Raw genomic sequence first — 10,771 nt, 5'->3', positions numbered from 1 at the left:
CGGCCCCATGGACTGTAGCCCGCCAGACTCCTCTGTCCATGGAACTTTCCAGGCAAGAATACTGGAGCAGATTACTGTTTCCCGCTCCAGGGGATCTTCCTAACCCAGGGATTGAACCCGAGTCTCTGGGGTCTCCTGCATTGGCAAGCAGATTCTTTACTACCATACCACCTGGGAAGCCAGAATAGTTTTACCAAGAAATAAAAATTGTATTTATCTGTATGTTTAACATTTATTGTCATCCACCAAGTGCATCTTGCTTGAGGAGAGTCATAGATGAGTAAGACATACTGATGTTGTAAACAAGTTTATCCGCAAATGGAGAGACATAAAAACCAACCACAATACAAGGTTGGAGGCAGCAAGTGTTAAATGGAAGACGGGAACAGTGCTCATTAATTCTGGTTGGGAATGGTTACATAGAACCCAATGAATGAAGGTGTGTTTTGCTGAAGTTTCTATTTTTTTCTTGAATCATTTCTCTTTCCTGTTAAGAGACAAAAATAAGAACGTTCTGGCATTGTATAAAACACACACACACACAAATCCTAAGGCTAAAAAAACACAAGAAGTGTTGCAGTAGGTACTCATTCATCCAGCCCACTTTTCTATGCCTGGGACAAGTTTTGAAGATGAACCTCCGAAGGCTAAAAAGGCAGCACTGAAGAGTGTGTAGGCCTTGGGGGTCAGATACTTTTGCGTCCTGTCTCTGCCATTTTACCAGACGCATGATCTTGGGTAAGATACTCCTTATTAACAGCCTCTCTTCGTATTAGATTACCGATCTATAGAACAAGGGCACTAAGAATTTACTGGATTGTTGGAATAAACAAGATAATGCATGTGAAATGCTTGGTATGCTATATAAATTTGATGCATTTTAGCTATTATTTTTATAATCCTGAAAAGAATATTGGGAATTCTACATTTGTGAGTTTAATCACATTCTTTTGAATTTATATTTTCTGCTCATATCACTTCTTGGGTTAATAAACACCTTACATTTAATACCTATATAATTAAGTCTTGCTTTAATTTATCCAGAAGCTACCTCTTTCCAACTTTGACTGGAGGCACCTCACTCTCTAAAACATAGGATATAAAGCACTAATCCATGAGTTCCATGGTTTTATATAAGGGGAGGTACTAATAATATTTTCTACTTTGTTGGTGAAAACTGCCAACAGTTGTCAGTGTTTCGTGAACTTTTTTGACAGCAGCATCTCCTTAAATAAGAACTTTGAGGTACAGTTACATGATATTTTCCAAACTGTCTTCTTTGAAATGCTATTCTGAGAGGGCTCAATGGGTGTTCCACACAGAGGATTGTAATTTAGTAAGTGCTGAATTAAATGAGAGTTTGTTAGGTTCTCTGTAACATCCTGTGTACCTCAAATACAGTAGGTAGTGGTTTTTGAATTTGTTTCTCCAAAGCATCTTTTTTTTTTTTTGGTGGGGGCTGGGTAGGGGCGGGAATTGTCTGGTAGGCCAAGTGTTCTGGGAACACAATTTGAGAAAAGCTGATTAATAGTAAATTACAGCTTCAATCTGTTATCTTTCAGGAGTAATTTCCCTCTGAGGACATTGCATTATTTATTATGTGGGAGCACTTTCATTGCTTTTCTGAACATTCAAAGACTCTTAGGTGATCTTTTTGCAGTGTATTCTTATCATCCTGACATTTTTGCCAGAAAAGTTTAATTGTATCTGTTTACTTAAAGATATCATTTTGTATATATTCTCTTTTCCAAATTGCTTTTAAAAGCATACTAAGTAGTGATCAGCTGAATTGTGTAGTAGAACGTGTGAAGTCATGCAGCCCTGGCTTGGAATCTTTGTTCAAGAACCCAGAATTTCTCCTTGGATGATTTATTTATCTTCTTTGATTCCTACTATTATATTTTCTGCTCTATTACTATTATATTTTCTATAAGAATTAATAAACTCTTTACATTTAATACCTATATAATTAAATCTTTCATTTGTCTGGAGACATAGCTTTTTATCCTTGTCCTTTGATTTCTTTCTCACAATACTCTTTCTGACTTGATCAAGCAAATACAAATCAGTTAATTTTTTTAAAACTGAGTTTGGAACTTGATTAAAACAAAAAAATCCCATGTAGATTGGGACATGGGATATTCATACAGTCATGACTGACAATTATAAGAAGTCACTGTTTATGGTTAACCCCTTTCCCTATGTACACATGCAGGTAGGAAAAATTAGGTCACTTTTCCTCCTCTAGGGCCAAATCCTTGGGAGTGGGAAGCTACAGGGGAAGGTGTTATATTCCTCAGTCCATCCCTGTGGGGGAGACTCCTAAAGTACTTGAATCGAGCAAGAAGTAAGAGTGAGTTGCAGCTTAAAGAAAAACCCCTTTAAGTTTCATTTTCACGATTTCATCAAATGATATTATATTACTGAAAACTTAAAATCATAGTATAAATATTCTCATAGTATAAGATAGTCTGATTAGATTTCAAGTATCTAATGTCTCAAATTTCTCCCCTCAATAGGCTTTTAGAGATATATGTTCCAGTGTGTTTTTCAGAGTAAATACCTATTTCCCAGCCTTTCTCATTCAGGCCTACCATAAGGAGACAATGTCTCCTTATGGAAATATGGAAGTATTACCGTATAATAGCTGAATTCCGTTGATATCATCCTGTGAAAGTTTGAAATTCTTGGAATCTTCTTTGCTGTAGGTTGGATACATCACAGCATTAGGATCAGACGAATGACTCAGACCTAAGGAATGGCCAAGCTCATGTGTTGCAACATACAGGAAGTTAACTCCTGAGACCAAAGAGAGACATACAGTGACTGTAAAAATAACTATATGTATAATAAAATCAAAACATATAATCAAAATCAAAGCAACTATAAGATACCTAACTCTTTAAATCCTCCATAGTTTTATTATTTGTTTCCAGGCCTTCATGAGGAGGTAGGTTTAAAAGAGGAATCAGAAAAGTAGTACTTTAATCTTATCACCACTTCTGGTTTTAAGAAAATATAAGTTTTTTTCTGCCTATTTGCTTCTTATGTAATCACTCAGCAGTGTTCAGAAGCAGAAAGCAAAGGATTATTATAAAGACCTGAGTTTGAAACCTGGCTCAGCTACTTACTAGCTGGACAACTCTGGACAAATTAATGGGTATTGCTGAGGCTCAGTTCCTCATCTGTTAAATGGAGACAATAATTCCTACCTTATAGATTTGTCATAATAACTTGAATTTTCCAATATCTGAAAAATGATGAATATTCAATAAATGATGAAAGTGAAAGTGAAGTCTCTTAGTCTTGTCTGACTCTTTGCAACCCCGTGGACTGTGGCCCACCAGGCTCCTCCGTCCATGGGATTCTCCAGGCAAGAATACTGGAGTGGGTTGCCACTTCCTTGTCCAGGGGATCTTTCCGACCCAGGGATTGAACCCAGGTCTCCCGCATTGCGGGCAGATGCTTTAACCTCTGAGCCACCAGGGAAGCCCAATGATAGTGGCTCTGAATAGCAGGAGAGAGAAAGCTGGTTTTGAGAAAGCATGACTGTAGGGCAGGACCTCCAGGCAAGGCTGCAATTTGCTTTCGATTTGTTAAAGTGTGTTAAATATATGTTCTCTCTCCCTCAGACTCATAGATAGGCTTTGCAAATAACAAGGAAGTTGCGAGTGTGTGAGTTTGAGGGGCCAGAGTTCCAATCATGGTGCATTAGACTGAAGGAAGGTGTCTTTAGTTTACTTTGAGTGGGAAGAGGGAAGAATGAAAAACACACGCAAGATGTGAGATGGAAGCAGTGTCATAATTTTACATAGGTTAGATTTTCACAGCAAGGCATCACTATGGTGGTGAATTCCCACTGCCAAACACAGGTATTCATTTTACTTTCAGGGCCAGTTAGTAGCCAATTTTTTAAAAGCATTGTTTTCAATTAGGATTATTTATCTAGAGCTTCTCTTCATTAGTTTTCTGTTTTGTCTATAATCTTCCACTTTGTAAAATGATGACCACAATGGGCTGGGTTATAGTGTGGGTTCTTTCTGACCAATAATGACTAATATTAGTGTGTGAGTGCTGTTGCTTCAGTTGTGCCCGTGTTTTTGCAACGCTATGGACTGTAGCCCACCGGGATCCTCTGTCCATGGGATTCTCCAGGCAAGAATACTGGAATGGGTTGCCATGCCCTCCTTCAGGGGATCTTCCTGTCCCAGGGATCGAACCCACATCTCTATGTCTCCTGCATTGGCATGTGGATTATTTGTGACTAGAGGAAACTAGGAAGCCCATATAATATTAGAATTATATATAATTCTCCAAATATCATAGTCTCTGCCCCTTTTTCCAGAGAAGGCAATGGCACCCCACTCCAGTCCTTTTGCCTGGAAAATCCCATGGATGGAGGAGCCTGGTGGGCTGCAGTCCATGGGGTCGCTAAGAGTCGGAAACGACTGAGCGACTTCACTTTCGCTTTTCTCTTTCATGCATTGGAGAAGGAAATGGCAACCCACTCCAGTGTTCTTGCCTGGAGAATCCCAGGGACAGTGGAGCCTGGTGGGCTGCTGTCTATGGGGTCGCACAGAGTCGGACATGACTGAGTGACTTAGCGGCGGCGGCAGCGGCCCCTTTTTCTCCTTTAATTAAAAAACATTTGGGGGATATATACAAAAGAGTTATAATTTATTGAAATATTAATATATTCCAAGCACTATGCTAAGCATTGCATAAGCATTATCTCATTTAATTCAAACAACAATCCTGTGGGGTGGGAATTACTTACAGTTCCATTTCACAGATGAGGAAACTGAGGCTCAGAGAAGTTAAGTAACTTGTCCAAAGAGAATGTGACTAACTGGTAGAGGTAGAGCAAATTGAACCCAATGTTGCTTGACTCTGTAGCCCGAGCCTCCATCTTCCATACGTGGAACATTATGAGCACATTTAAAGCACAGAGGTTGGCAGTTAGCAAGACTAGATAACTATTATTAATCAAAGCAATTATCAAAGTTAGAGAGAATTAAGATATGGAAAGTTCAGGATTTTAAAAAGGATGTGTAGTGGAAGAGATATAGGATGCAGTACCTATCCCGATACCATCAGTCCAGCGTTCATCCTCATCGAAGTGAGCATCTCCTCCCAGGCCTGGCCCTGGTGCAAAGGCGTGAGCCAGTGTGGCTCCTGGCCCATCAAAGGGATATGGGTCCCCATGAGCTGAAAGAAAGCAGGGCGATTGCCTTTAGAGACTGAATCTATATCCAGTCATTCCATCTTTCAGTCTATATGATTAGTGAGGTGAAAAAGATCAGTCCAAGCAGCCAGCTACATGACAGGGTGGTTTGGGTATTTGTTTGTCACAGGAACTTTTTCTTTCATACAGCTGCTGCTCATCCCTGATAACCTCCACATTTTGAAAGCTTACTGATGCAGGACTTTAAAAACATTCACATCTAATTTATGGTGCCATCTAAACGTTAAATTTGATCATTTTCCTTTGCCGCATGGTGGCAGAGTGGAGAATACTGGATTCAGCAGGTAATTGAATATCATTTAATGTAAGTTTTCTTAAAAATCTAGCTTATTCTTTGTGAATATAGTAGTTTCTTGAAGAACTGTGCTCAAGGTGTCCTAAAGTAGATTTTGATGTGCTTTTATTTGTGATGCAGAGAAATTTATTTTCAAACTGTTATCTGGCCATATCCAACTTATCTGGTTCTTAAAAAGCATGGAGTGTCGTGATCAGTGCTTTCTATAAGGTTTTCTTCACTCTTGTCAATATTGTGTTTAAGTTTAAATTTCAGCTAAATTCACAGCACCCAGGAAGTATAATATTAAAGCAGACTAAAAGAGCAACATTTGCCTCTAAAATTTGTACCATGAAGCACCAGTAATTAATAGCAGTTCATGTATATGGGTTTTATCTCCTTAAGCCCTTTAATATAAAATTTTATATTTTCTGCTTTCTTACTAAATACATGAAAGGTGTTGGCAATAGGCCACAGGGGCAGTTCAATTCTTGGAGACCACTTAGGGCTTTTGGAAGTTGTAACCTCTTCTTTTGCTTATATATGTGCGTGCATGCTAAGTTGCTTCAGTCGTGTCTGACTCCCTGCGACACTATGGACCGTAGCCTGCCTGGCTTCTCTGTCCACGGGATTCTCCAGGCAAGGATATGGAGTGGGTTGCCATGCCCTCCTCCAGGGGACCTTCCCAAGCTAGGGATCAAACACATGTCTCATATGTCTCCTACACTGGCAGGCAGGTCTTTACCACTAGCATTACTTGGGAAGCCCTTGCTTATAACTTACACACATATATAAAATGATTCATGTTATAAAATAGAGGTTGGCAAACTTTTTCTGCAAAGGACCAGATCTGTGGGCTTCATGATCTCTGCTGTATTTACTAAAGTCTGTCATTATAGCCCAACGCACTCACAGACAATAGGTAAGTGAAAGAACATGGCTGTGTTCCGGCTTCCCTCATAGCTCAGTTGCTAAAGAATGCGCCTGCATTGCAGGAGACCCTGGTTCAATGGACATAAGTCTGAGTAAGCTCTGGGAGTTGGTGATGGACAGGGAGGCCTGGCGTGCTGCAGTCCATGGGGTCATAGAGTCAGACATGGCTGAGTGACTGAACTGAACCAAATGGCTATGTTCTAATAAATATTTATTTACGGATTTGGCACATGGATCATAGTTTGCCATCTTCTGCTATAAAAAGTGGCTCTAAATTAATGGACTAGAAAAAAATGTAGTAACATTGACATATATGCTTATCTTTATATCTGTATCCCATTAATCTGTAAAGAGATTGATGTATCTGTCTATCATCTACCTATATCTCATTAAAGATTTTAAATCTGGAAAACAGGAGGGCACGGATATACACAGCAAGCAAAACAGCACACAGGATCAGCCTGAAGGAATCTTCCTTACCTCTTCTTGCAAAGCCAATCATGATATCAGCAGTTCCCCATCTAAGTCTCTTAAACGTCAGTGGGATTGCTTCGCTCCATATTTTGAAGGCCTTGGCCACTAATTGATTCACTGTGATATGTGGTAAGTCTGAAGTATATGACATGATCCTGGTAGCAAGCAAGAAAACAATGTTTGACCTTTTAGGAAAAAGACTATATTGCTTTTGCCAAAATGAGCCAAAGCAAAACTGACCTGTAGGTAACTACTTTAGAAGTCCATTTTGGATGATTTGGGAATAGCGAAAATTCTGCAACATCTGGTACTCCACATCTGGGCTTCTCCATGATCTCTATAATACGGGGGCTTAATATTCCAGTTATAGGCAGGTGAAAGAATCCTTCCATCCGCTTGAGTCTGACTTCTAAACTATTGGCATTCTTAATTTTTGAGTCAGATGAATAAAACCTCTTAAGATAGTCCTGTTGGAAAGAGTAATTGATCTGTAATTCTTGTTTGTTGTCTTCTTTTATCTCAGAAGTCTGCACATCTTTGCCTCTGATTCCTATGGACCCAAACAGTAGTTTGAAGGCAGAATAGTTACACAGTAACCAGCTAAAACAAAAGTACATTCATGAGAAGGAAATGTAATATTGATGATGAGTCATTGCCATTTCATTTCATGGCCGAAAGAAAAGAGTCCCTCTCTTTTTCTGTTATCCCATTGTATAATTTTAAAACACAGACTTGTTTTTAATAGTCAGGAAGAGTGCCCCGTTTGCCCTCAAGGTGTGCACCTGAGGTCTGCCCTTGGCATCAGAGACCCTTTGGGGAGATCCAAAGTCACCCAGCCCTTTCTAAGATGCTCTGGAGGTCAGGTCCCCTGAGGTTAACGGTTTTAACATTTTAGTCCTGGGAAAGGAAATTAGGACATTATTTCATTTAATATATGTATTTTCTAGGTGAAGAAATCAAAACTCATAGTAACTAAATGATGTGCTCCGCAGTCACGTATTATGCTAGTAGGCAAACTGGTCCTGAGTTTCTTGACTGCTTGCCAGGCCAGAGCTCTTTCCATAGCTAAGTTCTTTGTAAAACCCTCTTTGTGAAGCTGTAAGGTAAAGCAGGTTTCTTAGGTGTGTTCCATGTGCCGTTAGGTCCGGGGGAATTTCTTAAAGGACCCCAGTGAATGGGTGTGAGGATATTTATTTTTTCCTAAATAGGAAAAAATAGAGAGTGAATGAAAATAACAACAGCAGCAGCCTCCCCAGAACCTTGATGAAGCACTTACTAGTGGCAGGGACTATACCAAGAACTTTATATGCTTATCTTATTTAAACCTCATAACCACCCTGGAAGTTGGGTATGGCAATACTTTCCTATTTCACATTTGAAGAATCATGGCTCAGAGAAGGGAAGTAACTTGCATGAAGTCACCCCAGGAGTAACAAAAGGAACGGATATTTGAACTCCAATTCTGATTCCAAAGCCCATTTCCTCAGAAAAACGTACAGCGTCATGTTAATGGGTGATAGTGCCGTCAAAATGAGTTAGGTTTATGAACTTCAGGTAAGTAACCTTAGCAGTAAGGTGCTCTCTCTTCCTGTTCCCAAGACTGTGTTTCATTCAATACAAGTACTCACTGTTCATCCATGACAGTTGGGAGTTAATCCCTGATTTAAAAACAAATAGCTCATTTTCTCCCTTCCAGAGCTACCAGCTTTGCAAAGACACTCTCTGGAAGAAATCTCTCAGTATCCTTGAGATGACTTTTCCTACCTTCCTTTAAAACTAGAGAACCTCCCTCTGGTTTACTGGCAATCTGCACCCTGGGTGGAGGGGCTCAACACTCCTGCAAGTGGACTCCTTCTGAATCCAGAAGGTTGGAACCATATGAAATGGACCTTTTTCAGATCAAAAGAAAATAGTCAAATAGGACCTCCTTGATGGTCCAGTTGTTAAAACTCTGCCTGCCAATGCAGAGGACATGGGTTTGACCCCTGCTCTGGGAGGATTCCACATGCTGGGGCGCAACTAAGCCTGTGTGCCACAGATACTGAGCCTATTGTCCTTACGAGAGATGCCACCACGATGACAAGGCTATGCACTGCAACTGGAGGAAGCCCACATACAGCAACGAAGACCCAGCGCAGCCAAAAATAAAATAAATACTTTTTAAAAATGGTCAAATATCAGTAATTTCATATGGTTCAATCCAACACATTACAGGGACTTTGAAAAAAGTCAAAGTTAGTGTGAAATAAAACTCAACTTTTCTTATGCTTAAATTTATAAACACTACTTTTACCAAATAATAATTAATTACACTTTGGGCTTCTCTGGTGGCTCAGCCTGTAAAGAATCTGAAGGAGAACCCAAGGAGGCTTGAGTTTGATCCCTGGGTCAGGAAGATCCCATGGAGAAGGGAATGGCCACCCACTCCAGTATTCTTGCCTGGAGAATCCCATGGGCAGAGGAGCCCTGTGGGCTGTAGTCCATGGGGTCGAAAAAGAGTTGGACTCGACTGAGCCACTAACACTTTCTGTCCCTCACTCACATTAGGATAATTATTAAGTAATATATTGGAAAGTACATGACTTTTGAACCAGAACTTGTTCTTGACTCTTGTCTCTACAGTTAGCAAGTATGTGGGATGTGAATTACTTTTACTTTGGTTTCTTCTTTTTCCCAGGATAGAGCTGAGGATTCAATGACACCACATTTAGGATGTATTTCATAATCTGAAGTTGTTACATACATGATACCTGGTATTGTTACCACTTCATTTATTTGCTAGACTCCTCCAGATAAAACACAGTATTACTGTCTCCACTGGATATATGAGAAAACGAAGTCAGAAGTTCATGCCTCACCCATCATCATCGGTTTATCAGCAGGAGAGCTGCAACATCTACCCTCATTTTCTGTTCTCAAGTCTCTCCATCACCAGGGTCCTCATCTTAAGGAGTATCGCTTTGCTCTTTATGAGAATATCTCGAGTTACAATACACTGTAGTGGTCGTGAAAGCTTCAATTTATATAATATGTCTCAGGGATGTTGCTTCACAACACCCCTATTTGACTGATATCGTTGTATCTTCAGCTATAAAACTGAAGCTCAAAGGTTAATAACACGCCTCTGTCCATCCACGCAGTCGAGTGGAGGAGGTGGAGCTTGAATCCCCTTTGGGCAAGCTTCAGAGCCTGCACTTAATCGCTACTTGATTAAATCATATATTGCCTTTATAATAGGGAAAGTTATTAAAGTGGCAAAGCACAGTTTGTCTGGAAAGTCCGTGGCGGCCCGGGAGAGCGGGCCAGAGACGTACCTGAGCCAGCTGCCAGCGTGGGTCGCCCTCGCCTCCCGGGCCCGGGCCGAGTGGCAGGGCCGGGCTGCCGGGCAGCAGGCAGGCAGCGCATAGCAGCACCAGCCGCATAGCTGTCTCCTCGCACTTACGGGGCATTTCGTGTTCTGTGCCGGAGGCTGGAGAAATTTATATGGCTTCTTAACCTTGAATGTGGAAACAGGTGACTCATTTGAGTGTTTTCTTTGTTTGGAATGTCTTACGGAACTTTGAAAAGCGTGTGTTATCTTTCATTAATGACAACGAGGAAGTATGCCCTTATTGGCAGGAAGCACACAACGGATTTGTCTTTCAAAGGGTTTTTTTTCCCACTTGTCTTCTGTATAAATTTAACCTGTGAGAAGACATATTTTCTTTGCCAGAATCAAATTGCTACTTGTTTTTTTTTTTTTTTCATTTTAAAGCCTTTATTTGTGCATTCATTTTTGGCTGTGCTGGGTCTTCGTTGCTGCGCAGGGTTTTCTCCAGCTGCAGCCAGTGGGGCTACTCTCTGGC

At 40.5% G+C, this 10,771-nt stretch overlaps 1 protein-coding gene across 1 annotated transcript; it reads right to left on the bottom strand.

The window, feature by feature from the left end:
* Positions 1 to 212: 212 nt before the first annotated feature.
* MMP7 (matrix metallopeptidase 7) lies at positions 213 to 10,459 on the bottom strand. Its single transcript, NM_001075130.2, has 6 exons — positions 10,241 to 10,459; positions 7,167 to 7,393; positions 6,933 to 7,081; positions 5,080 to 5,208; positions 2,638 to 2,799; positions 213 to 487 (listed from the first exon to the last, which is right to left on the bottom strand). The coding sequence occupies exons 1-6, from the start codon at positions 10,346 to 10,348 to the stop codon at positions 459 to 461; spliced, it is 804 nt and encodes a 267-aa protein (NP_001068598.2). The 5' UTR covers positions 10,349 to 10,459; the 3' UTR covers positions 213 to 458.
* Positions 10,460 to 10,771: the final 312 nt, after the last annotated feature.

Source organism: Bos taurus, chromosome 15, assembly GCF_002263795.3.
Source record: "Bos taurus isolate L1 Dominette 01449 registration number 42190680 breed Hereford chromosome 15, ARS-UCD2.0, whole genome shotgun sequence".
Classification (NCBI taxonomy): Eukaryota; Metazoa; Chordata; class Mammalia; order Artiodactyla; family Bovidae; genus Bos; species Bos taurus.
The sequence above is the reverse complement of the archived record's forward strand: the minus strand, read 5'-3'. Positions and strand labels throughout refer to the sequence as shown.

Coding starts and splice junctions, on each gene's coding strand:
- MMP7 (NM_001075130.2), bottom strand. CDS start 10,348: ATGCGGCTGGTGCTGCTATGCGCTGCCTGCCTGCTGCCCGGCAGCCCG. Junction 5,209..6,932: donor GATTGGCTTTGCAAGAAGAG/GTAAGGAAGATT, acceptor GCTTTCTTTCAG/CTCATGGGGACCCATATCCC. Junction 488..2,637: donor CGGAATTCAGCTATTATACG/GTAATACTTCCA, acceptor GTCTCTTAACAG/GAAAGAGAAATGATTCAAGA.